This window comes from Arvicanthis niloticus, chromosome 6, assembly GCF_011762505.2.
Source record: "Arvicanthis niloticus isolate mArvNil1 chromosome 6, mArvNil1.pat.X, whole genome shotgun sequence".
Taxonomy (NCBI): Eukaryota; Metazoa; Chordata; class Mammalia; order Rodentia; family Muridae; genus Arvicanthis; species Arvicanthis niloticus.
Window position 1 is genome coordinate 48529053 of NC_047663.1, and position 22216 is coordinate 48551268.

Sequence of the window (22216 nt, forward strand, 5' to 3'; positions counted from 1 at the left end):
TTGGCAACTCCAGATACTCCTGGGAACTTGTTAGAACCACCTATCCTGAGCAGAAATTGTTCACAAGCCTTCATGATTTTGGTGAGTCCTCACGTTCAGGGTACTCCGGTCGGAGGACCATCATTCCCACTACAGAATCTAAGCCTTAATGAGACTCAGGCCAAGTCCCTCATCCACCTCTTGGCCCAACGAGGGACTTGTCACCTCCCTTCAAAGCCCTCAGCGTTTTCATCTGTTCTTTGAAGGCTGGAGGCATCCTTTCAGCTTTACCATTTTAGACGTCTGCATGCATGGATTTGTTTTTCTTTTGCAAGAGTTTCAGTTTTCACAAGGACAGTGACCAGGACAGCCACCACCACTGCACAGGAAGAAGCAGTCCCAGCCAGTACCATGGGGCTCCACACTCTAAGGTCTCCTCCCCAGGAACAGGAATCATACCTGTCTACCTGGCATTAGTCTTGTGCTCAGCCATGGAAGACACTGTCTCCCTCCCCACCTCCAATTCTGAGCCCAGGGACTGTGGTCCAGAAGGGCTCTAGACAGCAAGAATGAGAAATGCACAAAGAAAGAAAAGCCAAACACAGAGGCTTGACTGTTTGAGGATCCCAAGAGGAGACCAAGGGCCTTTAAACAGACATCTAGCAATCTGAAGACACATTTGACACATCACTGGGAGATGATGCTGGTACCTGATAGGGAGGCCAGGATGCTCAGCATATCAGACCACCCCTATCCCCACCCAGAACCATCTGATTCAAAAATCAAGGATGCTGAGGTTGACCAGGCATAAACGAATTAGAGGAATTCAGGTAGGAGCCAGCACAGAAGTGTCCATGGCTCTGAGAGCCTTTAGGACCCGCCTCCCAGGATAGTAGGGAGGGGTTACTTACAAAGGAAACTAGGGCTGCCAGCAGCAGGATTCGCACCAAGAGGTCCTCAAATTGCTCCACCACCAGCTCCCACAGGGATTTCCCTGAAATAGGAGAGAGTGAGGCCCAGGTCCCTGGTCATTTCCCCTCCACCCCCATCACCCTCTCCACTCATCACAACTAGGGACTTTTAGGGACCCTCTCCCTGATAGTCAGAGGAAAAGTCCGAAGTCCTAAAAGGCTTGGCTGAGGGTTCAAGACATCTCTCTGGGATGGGGTGTCACAGCCTGAAGGTGTCTAGCTCAGGGGTTTCCTAGCCTGCAGCCTCCCCAGCCACGGCTCACCTTCCTCGGTAGGGAGCTCTGCAGGATCCAGGCAGCCACGGGAACAGGAAGAGACAGGAGAAGACTGGTTACTAGTAGGATCTTCTGGCATCTGGAAACCCCTCCCGTGGAGCCCACTGGGCCCACCATAGTGTCCCATGTGTCTTTTCAGCTCTGAGGCTACAGAATCAATGTTCAAACTCAAGGGCTACCCTTTACCCACCCCACTCTGCTAAGTAGTCTAGTGTGGCCTGGCTCACCTTAGGATGAGACCAGAAGGGGAGGGGGCTTCCAGCCCCACCCCCTACATAGAAGTGGAATTGAGGCCTGGAGAAGAGAAAGAATCCAAGGTCACAGAGTCCACAGTTCTTGAAACCCCATCACATGGATCTTCCTTGTATGGCTGCCAACTCTGGCTGGAGCCTCCCTGCCTTAACAGGTTCTGGGTGTTCAGCTGACTGCGCTTCTCATAATGCCCAGAAAAAGGCACCTTAAAATCCCACCACCCAGCCTCCCTGGATACCCCTAGTTTTTCTAAACACCATAGAATCAGCTATGTTCAGGTCCTTCTTGGGGCCCCTTTTGGGATGCCATTCCAGACAAACTCAAGGAAGACAGCCCTTATGTGTGCAGTGCCATACAGCACCGTGAAGAATATTGTCTCTAAACACCAGTAGCACCTGCCTCAGTTTACCAGTAGGCCAAACTTCTTTAAAAAGTTTATTTTTAACTTCTATTTTATTTGTTATGTGTAAGAGTGTTTCAAGTATACCACATCCATGCCTGGCACCCAAGGAGGCCAGAAGAGGGCATCAGATTCCCTGGAACTAGAGTTACAGACAGTGGTGTGCTGAGAACCGAACCTGGCTCCTCTGCAAGAGCAGCCATTGTTTTTAACTGCTGAGCCATCTTTCCAGCACCCCCTCCAAACTTCTCTACCACCTACAATTCTTAAATTAATTTTATACCAGCTGTAAAATTACTGGCTGGCTGCTTTGGGTACCTGGGAACATAAACGTTTCCCAACAGCCTCTGACAGAGGCATCTGGAGGTGCCAGGCCTTTTTCACATATGTAAGGACAGGGGATCAGAGTGGACAAGCAACTGGAACAAAGTTTCACAGCAAGTCTGTGTCTGTGTCTGTGTCTGTGTCTGTGTCTGTGTCTGTGTCTGTGTCTGTGTCTGTGTCTGTGTCTGTGTGTCTGTGTCTGTGAACAGGTGCCAGGGGCTGGAGCCCAGAGCTAGGGCCCTGAGAGCTTCCCCTCTTTGGAAGAGCCCTTCCCCAGCTGAAGCTGTCATAAGCCCCCATGTGATCAGTCTTTCTGAACTCTGACTCCTTCAGTCCTTGGCAACTCAAAAGGTCTGCATCCTCAGCAGCTCGGGCCCCATATGTAATGCAGGCTCCCGTTCTCTCCTTTCCACTTCCTGACCGTGGCCCACTTCCTCACATCTGTCCACATGTTCTTGGCCCACAGACTTTTTTTCCTGTGGGAACTCTTCCTAGACCATGCACAGAGGAGATTTAGGGTCTGCACCTGTCAGCTGAACCAGGGACAGCAGCAAGCAGCCACTGGCCCTCAGGGATCCAAGAGGGAAACATATAACCTAAAAATACACTTTCTCGCATTTTCTCTAAAGTCCTATTTTAGGCAATGGCTGACATTTTCCACGGAAAATGTAATCTCCAGTGTCCTGCATTGAGATTAAAATCAAACAGACTTTCCCTTCTGATCTATTTAACCAAAGTGAATAGGAAAGGCAGGGGGAGGTCCGGGCCCAGTTTCTGGGCCAGTTCTTCAATGGAGCAGAGTCTCTTAGAGGTCATCTTAGCCATGCCCCTGCATCAAATAAAGCAGTGCCCAACCCCACAGCACATATCAGCAGCTTCTACTGGGTTCTACCCAGGAGTCGCTCTTACTAAGGTTCATGGTCAAGAGAAGGGCTGCCAGTCTAACCTAACTTCCTCCCGCTGTTTCTCTAGTCTTTTGCTGTGAGGCAAGCCCCTACCCTCAACCCCACCCCTGCCCCAGGATGCCATGCTCCTTGTGACATACATTGGTCGGTATCAGGCCTAGGGGTAGGATATGTGTCACAGGCGCACACAGCAGTTCTAGTCTTCGGGTTACATCCTGCCTGCCCTAAGGGTGTCTCTCTAGTTCCCTTTCCTACTTGTCCACCTGGATCTCTCCTCTGGTTCCCTGACGCACAGTGACCCACTCTTTAAAGTCACCACATTTCTCCATATACTTTTGTCCCCGCCCCCCCGCCCCCCCCCTTCAAGGCCACATTGTAACCGTGTACTCCTCAGCCCAGGAGAGTTTCCAAAAAAAGGATGTGTGTTACTTCCCAGTTGACAGACTAGGTTTTTGGTGCAAGACTCTCTAGGGGGTCACTGTCCCATAGACTGTTCCGTGAAGATGGACAGAGTCTCTGTCCATTCTGGAACAGCAGTCTCTAGCCAGACGTGAGCCAGTCTCTAGCCAGACTGAGCTCTGGGAACATGGCTAGTGTGGCTGAGGGTGACATTTCTAATTTTAATTTTATTGACTCAATTCATTTAAACTGGGGGTCAGTATCCCACCCATGCTGCCTGTGGGCAGGATACAGACCCTCCACTATAGCGGGGGTAACCCAAGAGTCAGAGTGTGGTATGTCATCCTGTATCACAAATACCCAACCTGCTACCCTACATAGCAGGGAGTGAGCCTCTGTCTTCTTAGGCTACTGAGGGGGTTGTGTTTAGAGTTGCTTTCTTGTTCAGTTTGTTTTTGATATCTCAGGGTCTCACTCTGTATAGCCCAGGTTGCCTGGAGCTCACGACGCACCTGCATCAGTTTCCCAAGTGCTGCAATTCCAGGTGTGCACCACCTTACCTGGCTAGCTACTAGGATTTGGGGGTTGTTAATGCAGTGCCTGGCCTCTACTGTTATAACTAGACCCTCTCCAACCACTGCTAGGGAGGCTCAGGCAGCTCAGTAGTCAGGGGGAAGGCCATGCCAATCCCTGCCCAGGGCACAAAGGATTTTAATCCACCAAGCATCTGACTCCCACTGGAAAGATGGAGTCTCCAACAGCTACCAGGAAGAGTTACTGTGACAATTACCATCAACAGCAGAATCCCTATTTACTGTGACCAAGCGGGTGGCCTTACCACACTCCGTCCAGAGGATAACTGAAAGACTGGTGTGCAGCCTGCACGGTACCCTGTCAATCTGGTACCAGTAGGCAGCACTGACCACCCCAGCTGCCTTGTTACCCCATTCTCTAGGATTCCCACTAAGCTTGAGGAGATACAAATGTTATACTTCACAGTGCTTGAGCACAGAGAGGCTGAGTCTCAACTTCATGATCACAGCGGGGAAGTGTCAGGGGATATTTCTACACCCAGGCCATCCGATCCTTGACCTCTGCTCTGGGCCTCCTATGGTAACTCCTAGTCAGTCCTGTCTTTTTTGCCCTGGTCCCTTAACTGCTCTGTCAAGAACACCTGAAAGACCTTGGGGTCCTGCATACTTACCTGGATGCCCATCTCCTTTGTAGAGAGCTCAGGTCCATCTGCCCAAATCACCTGCTCCCAGAGGATCTGTTCTCCTCACAGGTAGGGTTTTGGGGGCCATAATATCCTGCCTGTTCAAGTCTGGTGTGCTTCATACTCTGAATTCCACTAAGACCCTGACAGACCTGAATCTATCAGATGAGTAAGTGCCAGAGTCACAGAGGAAGCCCATGTCTAGATGAGTCCCCATTGAGGAGAAAGATCTTGGCTCTCCTACCTGTCCCCAGCTGGTCCTGAGGACTGATGTGCTACCAGGCCTGTCTTGGTACAGACATCCTATTTGCAAACAGAGGGCCGCCTGCCCTGTCCCCTACAGTGCAGACAGCTGCACAGGGCAAAGGCAGTAACTTGGTAGGATCCTATCCCCACTCTATCCCTGAGTCTCACACAAAAGAGACTCAGAACACGGAATTTGGTCCCAAGGGCCAGAGTTCAAATCCTGCTCTTATTCTTGCTATGCTAAGACCACTGGCAAGCCCCACGGGCCGTGTCTGTTTCCTCATCTGCACAAAGGCTGTGATGATCGGATTGGCTCTTGAGGCTGACTGAAGTCCGGGTGATTGGCCAAAGAAAGGCTCCTGAGATGGACACAGCACAGTCACCAGACGTCAACACATTGATGGTTGTCCAAAGGTCTGGTCCACAGCAGGATTTGGTCAATGTGATGTCTCCAGCACCCAGAAGAGCGCCTGGCACAAAGCATGGAGCCTTGCCTCTGTCCCTCTGTCCTTCTATCCCTCTGTCTCCTTCCTGAGCTTCAGGACTTAAGTGCAGGCTCCCAGGCTTCCCCTGATCTTCCCCACCTGTCATCGCTATCTGAGGTGTTTGTTTCTCTACACCCAAGGAAGAGGCCCCACGAGAGCCACCACCTTCTGTTTCCCTCCATATGCCTCTCTCACCGCCTCATCAAGACTCTAGGAAGCCGGGGGACCTCTCATACAACCCTTATCAGTACACCACTCTCTGACCAGGAGTTGGTACTGGGCCTCTAGCCACCAAGGCAGGCTGAGCCACCCCTGGAGCCACACTGTGCTGTCACCCCATCCCACCCATTCTCAGGGCCATTGTTTATTTAGTTGCTTAGGCCAGGGCGTGGGCCTACTGCCCATGCCCAGGAGCTATGAACCAGAGGGTGAGGAGCTGGGTACACCACTCAGCAGCTCATACTCCCCCCTCTCCCACTTGCTCCACGAACCACCTGCTCCTCTAATTCCCCCCTCCGACTCCTTCTTCCTCTCAACACTGAAAACTGGAATTTCTACTTCTAAATGTCAGTTCCAGCTGGGAGAGGCAGAAACTCACCAAGGTCTTCCTCCAAGGCAAATTTACAGAGCAATTAAATTGTCACTTGCGGAGGCAGGGAGAGGTTCTAGCTAGGCAGGGCCCGCCCAACCCACCTGGCTGTGTCCTGTCTCCAGGGTCCAGCTAGAGTGGCTAGCCTGGCCTGGCTCTGAGGCAGACCTGTGAGGGATCAAGGGAGAAGGGGTTCCTGTGCTGCAGAGGGGCACCCCAGACTACCTGGAGCTAGTGGTGAAAGGCGTGTCAACACTCATGTGTCTTGTCATATCACAGGGCAGACCCCACCCTGTACACAGGGTACAAAGGGGTGAGAGGTCACCATGGGGCAGGATTGAGACTGTAGCTCGGCAGCCTTCAGTAAGGGGCTAGGAGATATGACAACTAAGGTGAAGCCCAAAATGGCTGCAGGCAACATGGCACCCAGCAGAGGCAGTTTCAATACTGAGAGGTGCTTAGGAGATGGGGGTCATACTTCTGCTATGCTGAAGACACTGGGACCCAGAAGGGGCTAGAGGTCAGCCAGAGCGTGAGGCCACGGCTGCCCTGACCTCATTATCTTGTTTCTGAGGGTCATATAGGTTCCCCATTCTGGTGCCAACTAGGGCCTGGGGTGAAGGCAGAAAACAAGGGTACAGTGGAGGGACTGTTGAGTCCTTCTGGGATTTTGCCTGACCCAACATCCTTAGCTCTCCAGGGTCCTCAGGGCTAGATGTTTGTGTCAGGGTGAGCCTGTCGCTATCTTGCCTCTGGCCTTGGCCTGTGCCATTTAGGAACATACAGATGTCAGGTGGCTTCTAAGCATCCACAGATGTCAAACTTGACTTGAAAACAGGTAAACAAACAAACAAACAAGGAAAGCAATAAGAAGAACTTTCCCATCAGATCAGCCCTGACCTGGGCTTTGACGCCACTGGCGTCAGACGTGGGCAGGTCAACTGCTACAACCCAGTGGGGAGCAGCTCGTCCGCATCCCCCCAAAGTATAAACACTCCTGTTTTGCTCTGCCAGTTCCATTAGGAGCTTGTCCTGGAAATGCCACTCACAGTGGGACATGATATGGGGGTAGAAGGCTCCCTGTAATGCCACAAAGGCCACAAACCACCCAGCAGCCAGCAGCCCTGGGAAACAGGGTGAAGGAGCTGCAGGCAGCCACGCTGAGACCCCGTGAGGGTACAAGAAGCTCAGAGGGGCTGCAGGCAAGAGGACCAGCACGTCCTGGCTACCTCCTTCACTGTAAAACAAAAAAACAAAACAAGCCTGGATCCTAGCGCCCCTCTCCAGGCCCCTATGAGTATCCATGGAGAGGCTGTATACTTTTTGCACTCTTTTATTTAAAAAGTAAAATAAATAAATTTAGGATTAAAGATACAGCTCAGTGGTTAGAAGTCTTGCCTGGTGGATGCAAGGCCCTGGGTCAATCCTGAGCAGTGTTAAAACCAAAAATGTCGATCAAGCCCAGCTTGGCAGCACAAGACTATAATCTCAGCACTCGGGAGGCTGACGCAGGGCTACAAAGGCTGGTGTGTCTCTATGTGTGTTGGCCCTCCTGACCGGTCTCTTTAATAGTTGTTTGAGGCTTCTACCCAGCTTTGAGGTTTTCTATCAGGGAAGGGAGGGTAGAGTTGGGAGGGAGAGATTCCCCAGTGCCCCCACCATTTCTCCACCCCAGGCAGAATTTGCAAACTTGGAGGACTTAAGCAAATGACTTCCTTGTGGTTTCCAGCATTGACGACCTTGCAGGTGCATAGCCACCTATGGTAGGGGAGCACTAGTCCCTGGGGTGTCCCCCTTGCCTGCACACCCTGCCCTTCTGATCACCCAGCTTCTGGCCCAAAGCTCAGCCCCACCTCCTGGCTACAGGGCAGGACGACTGTATGGAAGTGACCTCACTAAGCACAAACAACTCTGACCCGGGTTCTACTGTCGCCTCATAACAAGGAAGCCACGGCAGAGTGTCCAAGAGGCTTGCTTAGCCTGAGCAGAGACAGGGTGCTCACCCCTTCTGCTTGACTCCAGAGGCTGAGCAGTGACTGGAGGACACCCAACCCTCTCCCCTCCTCCAACCCCAACACACAGACAGAGAGAGCAGGAGGCAGGGAGAGGCAGCTGCTTCCCCTCTGCTCACCTGACAACTTCCAGAGCCTTGGACAGCTTCCTGAGGAACAAGCCAGTGATGGGAGGGACACGGAGGTCAGAGGCCCGAAGGAAGCAGGAATAGTTGCTGTCCACACAACCCCAACACCTAGCACAGGTGCCAGCACTGAAGGACAAAAACTGTGACTGCCCGATACCGACAGAAAAAACTAAAGAGAGGCCCCAGGACCAACTCCACCACTAACTGTGACCTTGGCAAGATACTTAAGCTTCTAGTGTCTCATTCACCTCCTTGGTGAAACGGGGAGACAAAGTCCTTACTTTGTCCAACAGAGTTGTTTGGAAGAAGAACCAAACTAATTGATGAGAAGTGCTGAGAGGCTCCTGGTGTGAAGCAGTTCTTCAGTGAAGTCGGAGCTTTCACTATTAACACCATCAACACAGAGGCACCTGAAACAACCCTGCCAATGTTTTCTGCCTGTCCCATCACACGCCAAGCCTAGTATCCTCTCCTCTCCCGTCACAATACACACACACACACACACACACACACACACACACACACACCTACCTGAGATTCCCTCACCAGACAACACTACATGGCATAAGGGGGCTGGGGGTTCCCTCTCTCTGGGTTATCTCCTCTTCTGAACCAATGAAGGCATGAGCCGGAAAAAAGAGTGAACTAGGCCAGAGCCCTCCAGGGACAGACTCTGTGTGACCTGGGACAGAACTAAAGGCTGAGCCTCCAACTTCATATGGGAACCAAGGACCACAGTAACATCAAATAGACTGCAGACCCCAGACCTGTCCTCCTCTCCCTCAGGGTTGAGGCAGACACTGCTAGCCCTGTCTTCTTCAGTAAAGGGCACCCTCACTGCCAAGTCACTAATGGGGGATATTAAATAATATTTATCTCCTAGTTCCTCCCACAGCTCAACTAAATATAGCAACTAATTTTTTGAAAAAGGATTTCTGCTCCAGAAAGATAATATTTACTTAAGAGGTGGTTTTCATAAACCAATACAAACCCAAAGCATCTTTTGTGACAGTTCTTCCTACTTTACCACCGTGCTTTGAGCAGAGGGACACCCAGGCCAGAGCATGGTTCCCTCTAGTGCCTGGCAACTCTCAAAGGGTTAGGGGCTCTCCAAAAAGACAGAAGTTTGGAATGGGTGGGGGGCACTCTCCTCCTCCTCTTCCTCTTCTGCTTCTTCTGCTTCTTCTTCTTCCTCTCCCTCTTCCTCCTCCCTTTCTCTCTCCTCCCTCCTTTTCCCTCAAGCTTACAGGTGCTGTGGCCCTGAGCCAGGAGTGACAGGTCTTACTCAGGAGGACATTGCAGGGGACTTCTGTATGTCCACCCCACAAGCTCCTAGCAATGTGTGGGCCACATCTAGATGGAGTCTACTGGCAATGGCCAGGCAAGACTTTTGGCAGGAAGGAGAATCCCATGCTCCTTGGAGGGAGAGGAGGAAGCCATACCTCTTTCAGTAAACTGAAAGAGTACGTGGGCTCCTCCGTCCCCAGAGATGGGGCAGGTACCACTCCAGATCACCAGCTGGGGGAAAGACTCCTCAGGGAGCTCCCAGACCTCCGACCTGCTCCTCCAAGAAGGTGGGTCTTTGCCTCAGCAGTTCAAACCCACATCAACTCCCGCCAGCCACATCCGCTTGGGGTTGCAGAAAGAGGAAGACCTAGGACTGGGGTTAAGAGCACCAAAGCTGACAGCTGACAAGCTGCGCCTTCTCAGGCGCCTTCGTGAACCTTCCGGGGAGACATCGGAACCCCCGATAGGCTGGGCCTCGGAGTCCCTGGCTGGAGGGCCTCAGAGTCTGCACCTGCAGGCTGTCCGCGGATCGCACAGCAGGTGCCGGCATCCAGTGAGACTCTGGGATAAAAGGGGCTAAGACTTGCAGGGGTGCATCGTGACGGGGAGTGGAGAGCCGGATCCTGCTCCTTCCTGCGAAGGAGACCGGGAGGCCCCGCCAGGTGCCCCATGCTCATTTGCGGAGGCTTACTGAGCCTCGGCTTCCTGCCGAATGGGGGGGGGGGGGGGCACAACCACTCCCCAATGCAGGGCAGGGACCCACGCTCACCGTTGGGGCCATAACGCTCCCGCGCGTCGGTCACCTGCTCCTGGCTCAAGCCGCCCTCGGCTGTCACCGAGAAGCGACACAGCACGTCGGCAGCCGAGAGCAGGTGCGCCTCCTCCATGCTGCCAGCCCGGCCGTCCGCGACGTCCATGCCGCTTCTCCTCGGGGCTACTGTGTGGAGTGCTGCGAGCTTGGGTCGGGGCGGGCGCCTCGGGAGGCCATGACCGCGCTGGGACCTTCCCCGACGGCAGTGGCGGTGGCAGCCGGGCCCGCGCCAGGATGCTGTGCCCGGGGCTCCGTCCTCTGGGCGGGGCGGCGCGGGACCCGCCCTGAACCCACACCCCTTCCGGCCTCACTCGCAGCCGCCGCCCCGCCCCGCCCCACTGAGGGTGGGGGGGGACCTAGTATGCTGCCCTCCAGTCCTACCGAACCTCCCCCCCCCCCCCAGTACTGAAGCTGCAGCTAGAGAGCCTCGAACCCGGTCTGCAAAGCTGGGGGACCTACAGCTGCCACGTCGCGGCCTCTCTGTGTCCTAGGAGCTAGGGAGTGTGTGTGTGGGGGGGGGGGGGTAGTAAGGGGGGTTGCAAATTGCAGATGTCCATTTGGTGGTATCTCACTTCCACCGTTTGGGGGCACCTCTGCACAGCAGGACCCGGAGTCTGGAAGGAAGTAGACGCAGTGCCCTGGGGGGGGGGGGGGTGTCTCTTGTGGAAGAAACAACCTAATGCATTTTTTCCTCGGGTGCTGAATGTGTACGCTTTATACTTTCCCAGAGGTCCTGCGACAAGTGCCCACACCTCATACACTAGCATCTCTAGGACCCTAAGAGTGGCCCCGTGGTTTGGAAGAAAGTAAAGTGCACCAGGCTGTTACCACTCCAACATCCCCCACAGGTGAATGGTGCGGGTGGGCATTCAGAGAGACCCCGGGAGCAGGAGCGAGGCAGAGGGGTTCCTTGCTTAAGGGTGCCTGGTGGGAGTGACCCTGACTGGAGGAAGGACAGGGACAGAGGAAACTCCCCTATATCGGCACTCCCCCGAAGGGTTGTAGGCCTGAGGAGGTGGGAAGGCAGAGACCACTCACCTTCCAAGAGGGGGAGCCAAGAGAACAGCGTGATCTCATCTCCGCTCCTCCTCCGCTGTTGGTCTCAGTGCAGTCGCTGGATCACCAAGGCTGTCGGCATAGTTTCTACCTTTTTGCACAGCCTGCCTGAGCATGGGCACCCCAGAGTCAGGTTTTTTCATATTCTGTTTCCACCCCTCTATGCTTTCCAAATATTGGCTGGTGAGGATGGGGACAAGTTGGGCCTTTTAGTGGCTTTGGAAGGGCTGTCCAGACTCTATGATGTCAGCTGGGTCTCAGCTGTTGTCGGGATAAAGGAATGCTGCTTTTATGGCTGGGTCTCCTTCCAACTGACATTTTAGTTGTTTGCTTGGGATTTTTCTAAGACAAGGTCTTGTTATGTAGTCCAAGCTTTCTTTAAATTCTTGGCAATCCTCCTGCCTCAGCTTCCAGAATGCTAGGATTACAAGTGTATACTCCAACATCTTCATCCACCCCTTTCCCTCTGACCAGGACCAGATGCAGGCAGTCTCACCATTTGTAAGTTGTTAGGAAACTTGGTAGGACTCTTTCAGGAGACAGAGCCGCCCAGGGATACTGGCCCCTCACTCCCAGAGACATGGAGGTATAGGCATTCAAGCAGCAGACACCCCTACATCCTCCCAAACACACACACCCTGGGGGCTGACACCTCCTCTGCCAACCTCAGGGGATGTCAACCCTAGCCTCTCCCACGTTTCCCATCCCACAGCTGTGAGTTGACTTTGCTAGAAGGCAGAGCCCCAGGCCTGATTGTTTGCTCTGGCAGCCCCACCCCTTTCCCCAGCCCACTCCACCCCATCTTCAAACTCTATGGGCAGAGCAAAACGGTGGTTCCTACCCAGCAAGTGAATACACCGGTCGGGTCGGGTCAGCGTGCCCACCTGCCTGGCTGTCCTCATCAGGACTTCTGAGCCTTCCTCCGAACGTCTCCAAGTCCCTCAGTCATTTCACATTCCCTGTTCATCACTTCTGTGTTTCCAATTGTGTCCCTGCCTGCGCCTAGACGACGGCTCGAGGCTAGGGTGACATGGTCACGAGCAGGCTGTCCAAAGGGCATGCGTGTCTGTTCTCCCTACTTCCTCACAGCCCCAGGCCTAGCTCACCCCAGAGCTTTCCAACTCTCCCACAGGGCAGATGGTGGCAGTTCGCCAGCAGAATCTCGCCTGGCTACCTCATGTGAGGAGCCGGGCAGTCAGGAGGAGGCAGGTGTTCCCTGGAAGGGTTTGGGTGTCGCAACCTGTCACAAGCTGTTTGAATTAAATGTGGGAAACATCAGCCTCGTGTCCAGATGGAGACCCAGTCCCAGCAGAGCTGCATCATGGGAGCAGGAGATGGCAATCTGGAAGATAGATGGGGGGGGGGGGTGCCAAGTTTAGACACCAATCCTTGATTAGACTGGTCCTTATTCTCACTGCTTTTAAGCTTTTAAGCAATGAGAGATAGGATCAGATTTGCCTTCTAGAAAAATCTTCCATGGAGCTAACCTGGGGAAATGATGGACAGGGACAGGGAAAGAGTTTCTGGTTTCAGCTTGCTGAGCATGGGTCAGAAGAGCAACAAGGTGAGGCTGAAAGCCACATGGGTGTCAGAGGCCTGAGGTACTCCAGGGTGTTAAAGAATACTTCTCTATTTGGGACTGAAGTTGTCCTCGGAGGCAGCCTAAGCCACCTGTATACATACCAACACACACACACACACACACACACACACACACACACACACACACCCCAAGGGGAAGAAAAGTGTCCAGGCCCAACAATACAAAACAGGGTGAGCTGAGCCAAGCAGATTCTCTCCTGACAGTATAAACCTTAGGCCAGAGCTCCAACTCTGAAGGGGACCAGAGTTCATTAGGGTTTCAGACTCAGTGCTATGTCTGGTGGAAGAACAGGGGAGTAAGGGAAAATCAAGCCCAGGGGAGCAGTGAGCTAAGGTATAGAAAGTGGGGAGGAGGAGAGAGTGGGGAGAAGAGAGTGGGGGAAGGAGAGAGTATGAGAGGGGGTAAAGGGGGAGAGGGAGAGAGTGTGAGAGGGAGGGAGGAGTGGAGGAGGGAGAGAGTGGGGGAGGGAGGGAGAGTGGGGGAGGAAGGGAGAGTGGGGGAGGGAGTTTCCACCCTTTTCAAGGGGTTTGAGGGTTCCTCTACAGATGTGATTGTATTTGAACAAATTTCTGGATATTTGTAGTTCTTTTCTGTTCTTATTTCTTTGTTTAGTTGATTTGGTCTTTCGAGACAGTGTTTCTCTGTGTAGCCCAAGCTATCCTAGAATTCACTCTGTAGACCAGGCTGGCCTCAAACTCAGAGATCCACCTGCCTCTGTCTCCCAAGGGCTGGGGTTAAAGGTGTATGCTACCACCCCTTCCCCCCACCCCACTGCCGCATACCCCCAGCCTGGTTTGGTTTTTGAGGTAAAGAGTTGTGTTGTATCATTAGAAGGAAGTCCAGCTCCAAATCTCAGCTGTGTGGCCCTGGGTTAGGTGTTTCACACCTCTGAGCTTCGCTTTGCTCTGGGGGAATTGTCAGGGTAAGCCAACGGCCACAACAAAGTCAGCCCAAAATAAATGTGTCAGGGCTACAGCCTACAAGGGTTTATTTCTAATGGTGTAGAGCATGCAGCTGACTGAACACTTAAGGTGGTGATACTGAGACCCAAACTCTTTCCTTTGGTGGCCCTGCTTTCTTCACTGTGGCAGCAAGGCCACCACACTAGCTCCATGGAGCCGTAGGTGCGGGGTGGGAGAGGAAGAACATGGCACCAGTCATAGGAGGTTTTCATGAGCTTGTCCTGGGGAGTGATGATGTCATTTCCTCTTATGCTCTGCAGGCTGTAGTTCAATCACGTGGCCCCACCTGACTGCAAGGGGAGCTGGGAAATGTAGTCTATCTAAGCTTAGAAAGAAGGAGGAAGAGGAGGAGGAGGAGAAAAAGGTAGTGTTCTCAGCCACCCTTGGACATAACGGGCCACTCCCAGGGTTCAGGAAATAGAACCACAGGCAGCATTCTGTCTGCCTCAGCCGTCATCTTGGGAGCTTTCCCTTTCCCTTCCCACTCTCTGGCTTCTCTAGAGACGATCCTGTTTCTGAGCTCCAGAGGCCAGCGTGTGACTATCCCAGAAAACAAGACAGCCTGTAGTTCTCTGGCCACAAAGATTGGTTGTCTCAAAAGTAGCATTGACTAGAACACAGCCAACCAGATATATTGACTTCGATTTTTGTTAGAACGTTGGGGAAATATTTTTATCCTATTATCTACTGATGGCTGGTAGCCATCTTGTCACCTCAAGGATAACGTTTGGATATCAGAGGGAATGGCAGTGCAGACAAGCTCACAAACTCACGAGTCAGGAAACCTGAGGCAACAGGATTGGGAGTTTGAGGTCAGCTGAGTTATATGAACTGAGGTGAAAAGGAGGCAGGAGAAGAGGAGGAAGAGGAAAGAGGGGCCACAGCAGAAGGGAAATGGATTATTTCTGGGCTAAGACGTACTTCAATGGTAGAGCACTTGCCTGGCATGTGCTAAGGCCTGCTTAGTTTGTTTTTCAAGACAGGGTTTCTCTATGTATTGTTGGCTGTCCTGAAACTCACTCTGTAGACCAGGCTGGCCTTGAACTCACAGGGATCCACCTGCCTCTACCTCCTGAGTTTGTGAGCCACTACTGCCCAGCTAAAGCCCAGTTTGGGTTCCCAGTGCTGCAAAGAGTTAATTAACTAAGAGATGGGTTTCTGATGGAGCCATAAGAACACCTCGATCTGCCTAAGCTGTCTGTCTTTTCACTCAGACCAGTCAATAAAATCCCAACTAGGGGTCTTTTGGGGTTTCTGTTATCTGGAAGTAGAAGACAGGCTTCAGTAGCTCCAGGGGCTAGCTATTGGGCTGGGAGCCAGAATGCATTCAGTAGAGACCTACTGAGGTTAACAGGAATTGCAGCGGAACCTGTGATGACCATTACTGCATACTCCCATGGACGGAGATGGAAAACAAGCTTCCTGGGGAGAAAGGCCTTCCACATAAGCCCTGTGTCTGGCATTGGGGCCACAGTCCAGCACCCTGATTTCTCTTAGATGCATAGAGTAGCCCTGCCTTCCCCCCAGAGACTCAGACCCATGGCCTGAGAAGGGAGGAGCCTGCATACCAGGCAAGGATCCATCTGCCACTAAAACAACTGGGGAGGACCCTGCACCAAGGGCACTGCACTAAATTCTTTTTAGAGTTGCTGCGTTTCACCCAGGTAGGTAGTGCATTCCTTTAGTCCCTGAACTCAAGAGGCTGGGGCAGGAGGTTCTTGAGTTCAAGGCCAGCCCCAGCTATGTCTTATAAAACCAAAACAAAGCAAAATACTTGGGCTTGTGGGCTTGAGAACCTTACCTTGGAGGTGGGGGAAGGGCAGGAGACAACTCATGTGTCCTCATCCTCACTGCTGAGCACTGATCTGAGTTTATTGTCTTTTTGTTTTCTTTAGTTTCATTTTGTTGAAGCAGGGTTTCACTGTGTAGCCCAGGCTGTCCTGGAACTCACTCTGTAGACCAGGCTGGCCTCAAACACAGAAATCTACCTACCTCTGTTGGGATTAGAGGCTGCTGGGTCTTATCCAGAGGGCATACGTAGAATAGCTGTCCACTGTGGAGACACATGATACTTGTCCTAGAAGGAACACATGTCACCTACTGGACCAAAGGAGTGGGCTTGTTAACAGTGGACAGAGAGAGAAGCACTTGGGGTCCCCAGGCTAGGCCAGGACACTTATGCATTTTGTGCCTCTTCCCCTTATATCTAGACTGGCCCTGCAATGGCTAGGCCTGGTACATCAGGCCATGCTGCTAACTCCTTAAGGCAACTTCCTGTCCTCACCCCCTTATCTCCCCAGCCAGACCAAGGAAAGGAAGTTGTCCGCTCCCTCCAGAGGCACCCCTGGTCCTCAGGAAGAGTATGTAGCATGTCATGAGAGGGTGGGCCTACTTCTAAGGCCCTCCTCTTCCTTTGTCTGCCGCAGCCACTGTCCTTCCTAAAGGAACTATGGGGCTTCTCCCTTGCTAAGAGTCTTCCCTGACTTCTGTGTTCTTTCCCAGTAAGGTCAGCTCCACCACTTGTCCTCCAGGACAACTTGCCAGGCTCAGTTCATGCCCCTGCCCTTTCGCTACCTCAGATTCTAGTCCAGTCAACTGGTCTCTATTCCTTCTCCAAGATTTGCTTTCTCCTTATCCTTGTCCACACTGTTACCTTCTCTGGAAGACCAGTCTTCTCTGCCATCTAAACTCTCTTAGGACATTCCTACCCTAGAGGGTGATTTTTTGTAATGACCTTTAGTCCAGGCTGTCCCTGAGACAACCTGTGTGGTTTAGATGGTACCCATCGTGGAGGGACACGCCCATTGGAAGCCACCAGTGAGGGTTCAGGCCAACAGGGAAACACAGGGCACTGGTTAATGAGGAGGCCACAGGTGGGATGGAACTTTGAAGGGCAAGGAGGGGTGTGTCTCATTTCTCTTCTCAACACCTGAGCCACCACCTATTAGACTCTCCATGATGTTAATTAAATGCAATTCTTGCCAGTGTAAGCAATTCTTGCCAGTGTAATGGGGCAGGAAAAGCAGATGAGATGTGTGTGTGTGTGTGGGGGGGGGGATGAGTGAGCACCATGTCTGTCAGGGTTCATATCGTGAGACAAATCAAGCATCACAATCACATCGTGAACTCAGGGGCCTAAGGCCCAGAGAGGAGCTGGAACCTGCCCATGTCCACATGACTCTCAGGGTCCCCTCCTAGCTCCATACTGCTTCACTTACCCTAGCGTCTGCCATGAAGGCATCGTCTCTTGGCCAGTCATGTGCTCCAACTACTAGCATGATAGCAATGAGAAGAGTGGGCCTGCCTGGCAGGAAGAGGGCACACCTGACCAGTCTGAGTGTGCCTGCACAGACAGCCTCAACGGGAGCTGAGTTGACACAGAACCCTGATTTGCCTTGGAAATGGTCATACCAGCCAAGCCTGTAGTCCTTGAGACACAGCTTAAAAAGTGGGACTTCTCATGTGGAACAGAGAGGAGGCCTCTGGGGAGCCTAAGAGTCAGGCCCCGTGTGCAGGGTTGGAGAGGGGCTTAGGGTGGGCCTTTCTCTGGGTTCTTCCAGGCTAGAGCTGAGTTCTGTGGTTGGTCAAGTCCTCAGGCCAGTCTGGATTCTCCTGGACACAGTGCTGGCTGTAGAGTCTGGGAAAGCCCCTTTCACTCTGGACCTACAGCCAGATCGCAGGTGGGATAGACCCACGTCTAATTCTAAGATCGCTAGTGAACTGTGGTTATGTGGCCCCCAGGAAAAAGTGATGCCTTTGGCTCTCAGAATGGGGTAGTGGAAAATATTCACATCTCTATTTGCGGGCACCCCACTTCCTCTGCTTCGATCTTGCTTGTGGTCACACTTTCCATGACAATGCTAGCCCATTCACTGCCTGGAGGGACCAGCTGTCCTGACTTTCCCTCTCTGTGCCCTTTGGGGCCTTCGGGTCCAGCTATGCCAGGTCTCCACCCCAGTGTTCCCTGTGTAGGCAGCCAACCCAGCTCCCTGGGGATATCCTGTCATTGTGGCTCACTGCCTGGGCTCTGTTTCTGCCAGGTCACCCCCCAGTGCCCTGGGTCCTTTCCAGGTCTCCAGGTAGAGCCTGGGAGCTTAGAGATGTGGGCAAAGTTGACAAAGGTGGGCAGGTCCTTAGCGTAGCAGGGCCAGGCTCTGTGTCCAAGACACTTGATGCCTGGGCCCTGGGCCAGCTCAGAGCAGATACATAGAGAACTCTCTGACCTAACCCAGAGCTGGCTCTGTGTGACCTAAGAATGTCCTCTACTCTCTGGGGGACTTTCCCTGATGGTACAACTTATGGCTAACCCAACCCTGGCTCAGGAGACTAGGGGAATCTGTTACCACTAAGTGTGGTGACTCCCGGAGTGGTTAGCCACAATGGATGTCACTGGATCTCGGGGGAGGGCGGTGGTGAAAGGGAGCTCCTGTGGGGCTGTGTTCCCTGGCTTCCAACAACCACACTCTATGAAAATATCCAAATTTGCAAGTTGAATTCTATTTGCCTCAAATTCCCTGGAGCCACACCCCTCAGTTGCATATCCAAATCAGCCCAGGCCCTCCTGGTGGATTATTCACAAAAGCAGCTGCTGGAGGTGGGATGGGGAGTATGTCTCTAGACAGGGTCTCAGAGTAAGGAAGAAGAACAACAGTTAGTAACTTAGGGGGTCTGATCTAAGTTGCTGCTGCTGCTGCTGCACTGCTTAGTTAGGTAGCTAAATACCTTGTTGTGAGATGGGGGTCTCCTTAGCCAGGCTGGCCTGAAACTTGCCATCCTCCTGCCTCAGAAGAGCTGGCATCTTCACTATATCCTTCAAAGGACAACTTCTCTACACCAGACGAGGCAAAGCGACACCCTGGTGGACAGTAGAGCAGGGAGCTCACCCAGCCTTCCGGACAGAGTCTCAGCTCCTAGCTGCGACACTGTGGAGGGAAGCAGCCAGACATTTGCACCAGAGCGCTGGGCCCTATGCGGCTGTTAACACACCCTGACTCGTCTCTTGAGCCCTGAGTTACAGCCTGGGAAAGTGCTGAGGTGGCCAAGAATCCTACCAGTCACCCTTGACAATGGGGAGAAGCTCCACCCGCAGAGGCCACCGCTAAAGCTGAAGTGCTACTGTGTGGTTGTGAACAGATGCACTGTGTCCCTGAACTCCACTTTTCTCTATGTGAAGCAAGAAATGTGGGAGTTCCCTGTCATAGTCACCTTGGAGCTGATGGTGGGAATACCACAGAGGGGACCAGGCTACTGCTCCTGAGCGGTGACCCCCGGTTCCAAGTCTATTCTCAAGAACCCAGCTTGGCTCTGGCCTCTGTTCGCCAGACTGTCTGTGATCTGAGCAGGAAGCTGGCCCAGGGCAATACCCACCCAGATCCTGGAGGCAAGAAGCCAGCAAGCAGGAACAAAGAACTTTCCATGGCTCCAAAGTTAATGAGGAACTGACACTCTTGGGCCTCGACTGGTCTTTCACCCTCTTCTCCTTCCCCCAAATTTCCATCATTTGCTGATATTTACATTGGAAGAGTGCCCAGGACTTCAGGAACCAGCAGGAACCAGTGGAAAAACAATACAGAGATGGCGGGTGGATTACTAACAGTGGCGGCAGGTTTGTGTGCTTTCAAATACGTTGCAAGGCAGCAAGTATCAAAACCGAATGGTTGCTGAGAGTAACTCGGTAGATCTCTATCCATTCCAAGACACTGGCGTGACACAAAGATGAAACCAATGAAGCTCTTCCTCAGGAGGGTCACGACTGTGAGGGCCACCTGTATAGCAGGTCCTCCAGTGAGCATTAGAAGCATGCTTAATAGAGACAGGGCTGGGATGAACCCTCTATGTGCCTGTGTTACCCCAGGAACGTTCCTAAATGTCTCTGTTTTATCATCTGTAAAATGGGAGTCACGACAGGTACCACCTCAGTGGAGTGTCATGTTTAATTGAGGAAATAGTAGAGCTGCCAGCTGGCCACCCAACAGGGTTCACTCCCCACTGCTGACAAGCACACCTTTTGCTAACAGGCCTGAGTTTGCTTCAGGTAGCAAAGTATCCAGGCAGAGTGCATGACTCATGAATGGGCTAAGCCAAGTGTCCTTCCTCTTTGCCAGCCGCTGGTTTTCTTAGCTGCTTCTCAGGCAGTCCAGATGGACATCTCACTAAACTCTAGCTAATGCGGTATAAGAGGAAATTTTCTGGGGCATTTTTAAAAATAAAATACTGAAAACGAGAGCCCTTTGATTTTGATGCTTCCTGCATGTGATGTGCTTCTGATGTCTGGAGGCCGCAGCAGCTGTTTTGTGTCCATGAGGCATCCAGTGTGAGGCTGTAAAATGTAGACTGACTTTGGCTGAGGAAGGAGAGGGGTTGGGGACTTGCTGCATAGCTGAGCAGCAGCACCTCCTGAAATGCCTGACCTTCAGGGTTCAGTCTTGTCTGCTGCTTCTGAATGCCTTTATTCAAAGCCATCAGGATCTGCAAGGTCTCTTCAGACCAGTCAATGTCTGACAATACCGGCTGTGATGTCACATCCCTCCCTGTGCTTGCCACGACAAAGAGGCAGATGGAAAGGTCGTGGTGCTTTCCCCTGGCCTTCCCAATCTGTAGGTGAGTGTGATGGGGCTATGGGCCCTGAGGTCTCTCAGGTCCTAAAAGTAGAGAGATGAAGAGCCCCTGGAGGACACTCTGACTGCAGATGGCAGATGCTGGACTGACTAACAGGGTGGAATTGTCATCACAGTCCTTGGATAGTCTCAAGGGTCATTTTGCCCATTGTGATTTTGTTGTTAATCCATTTGGTTTCTTGATACAAGGTCTCACCATGCAGCCCCGGCTGCTCTCTCACTCAGTCCTCCTGGTGCAGCCTCCAAAACACTGGGGTTACAGGTGTGTCACTACACCTGGGTCTGTTCCAATTTTTGCCTAATGACCCAAATCTGCAGTGCTGTGAAGAGCACATTGGTCCTGTGCATGAATCAGAATTTTAGAGGTGGAAGCAGGAGTGACCCCACCAGAGAGTTCCACTAGAGGGGTGGCCCTGCAAGGACAATCAAAGGAGAAACACTGTGTTACGCTGCCTCTGTGTGTGAGCAGACATGAGACTTTCAGGAATAGAGTACAGCAGAGGTACTGGTCTGGAGAGTCTGAGGGGTCGGGACTTGCTGAGCTCTCTATGAAGCATCAGTGGAGAGAGGAGAGCATGGAGTTGAGCCCAGAGGACCAAGCCCACATGCAGTTGCCATCTGATCCTTGTCCCTTCCCACACACCTGTCTCTGCATCATTTGTAATAGTGCTGGGGTTGAATCCAGAGCATCACACATGCTATGTAAATGCTCCCTCTAAAGACCACTGAGGCACATCCCACATCCCAGCCCAGATGAAGCAGGGTGGTATAAGAATGTGTGTGTGTGCATGTATGCCTTGTCTTACTGAACCTAACTTGTTCTGGTTCCTTTCTCTCTGATTCAAGTCAGGTCTATATCTTAGTAAATCTTTGTGATGTTGCTTGTCTTAGGGTTTTACTGCTATGAACAGACAACATAACCAAAGCAACTCTTATAAGGACAACATTTAATTGGCGCTGCCTTACAGGTTCAGAGGTTCAGTCCATCATCATTAAGGCGGGAGCATGGCAGTGTCCAGGCAGGCATGGTGCAGGAGGAGCTGACAGTTCTACATCTTCATCTGAAGGCAGCTAAGAGAAGACTGGCTTCCAGGCAGCTAGGACAAAGGTCTTAAAGGCCACGCCCACAGTGACACATTTCTTCCAACAAGGCCACACCTACTCCAACAAGGGCCCCGCCTCCAAATAGTGCCATTCCTTGGGCCAAGCATATTCAAACCACCACATCACCTCAAACATCAGCCCTAGGGATTTACTAAGACCAAATCTGGACACTATGGGTTCTGCCTGGACAACCCAGCCCACTGGCATAGGACTGTGAGCTGTGTACCTAGATAACTAACTCTTTGTTGTTGTTTTGGTGTGTTTTCACCTGAGACAGGGTGTACTGGCTAGTCTTATGTCAACTTGACACAAGTTAGAGTTATCTGAGAAGAGGGAACTTCAGTTGAGAAAATACCTCAGTTAGGTAAGGCTGTAGGCAAGCCTGTAGAGCGCTTTCTTATTTAGTGATTGAAGTGGGGGAGGGGGCTCAGACCATTGTGAGTGGGCGCACTTTTGGGCTGGTGGACTTGGGTGCTATAATAAAGACTGAGTAAGTCATGGGGAACAAGCCAGTAAGCAGCGCCCCTCCTTAGGTTCCTGCTCTGACTACCCTTTGATAATGAACTGTTATATGGAACCCTTTCCTCCCTCCTAG

At 52.3% G+C, this 22216-nt stretch overlaps 1 protein-coding gene and 1 long non-coding RNA gene across 4 annotated transcripts in view; both read right to left on the reverse strand.

Moving 5' to 3' along the window:
* Atp2a3 (ATPase sarcoplasmic/endoplasmic reticulum Ca2+ transporting 3) overlaps positions 1-10536 on the reverse strand; it is a 32679-nt gene extending 22143 nt beyond the window's left edge. For 2 of the 3 annotated variants that reach the window (XM_076936378.1, XM_034505784.2), the window contains exons 1-3: positions 10238-10536; positions 1214-1231; positions 891-973 (exon numbers count right to left, since the gene is read on the reverse strand). In XM_076936378.1, coding sequence (XP_076792493.1) covers positions 891-973; positions 1214-1231; positions 10238-10385 — 249 coding nt within the window. In that variant the 5' untranslated portion in view covers positions 10386-10536. Of the gene's footprint in view, positions 1-890; positions 974-1213; positions 1232-1452; positions 1520-10237 lie in introns of all 3 variants that reach the window. The other variant, XM_076936379.1, reaches the window with a different exon arrangement.
* A 1699-nt stretch (positions 10537-12235) lies between these two features.
* LOC143442757 (uncharacterized) lies at positions 12236-18849 on the reverse strand. Its single transcript, XR_013111206.1, has 3 exons — positions 18623-18849; positions 15893-15977; positions 12236-12677 (listed from the first exon to the last, which is right to left on the reverse strand). It is a non-coding gene; the product is annotated as an uncharacterized LOC143442757 (long non-coding RNA).
* Positions 18850-22216: the final 3367 nt, after the last annotated feature.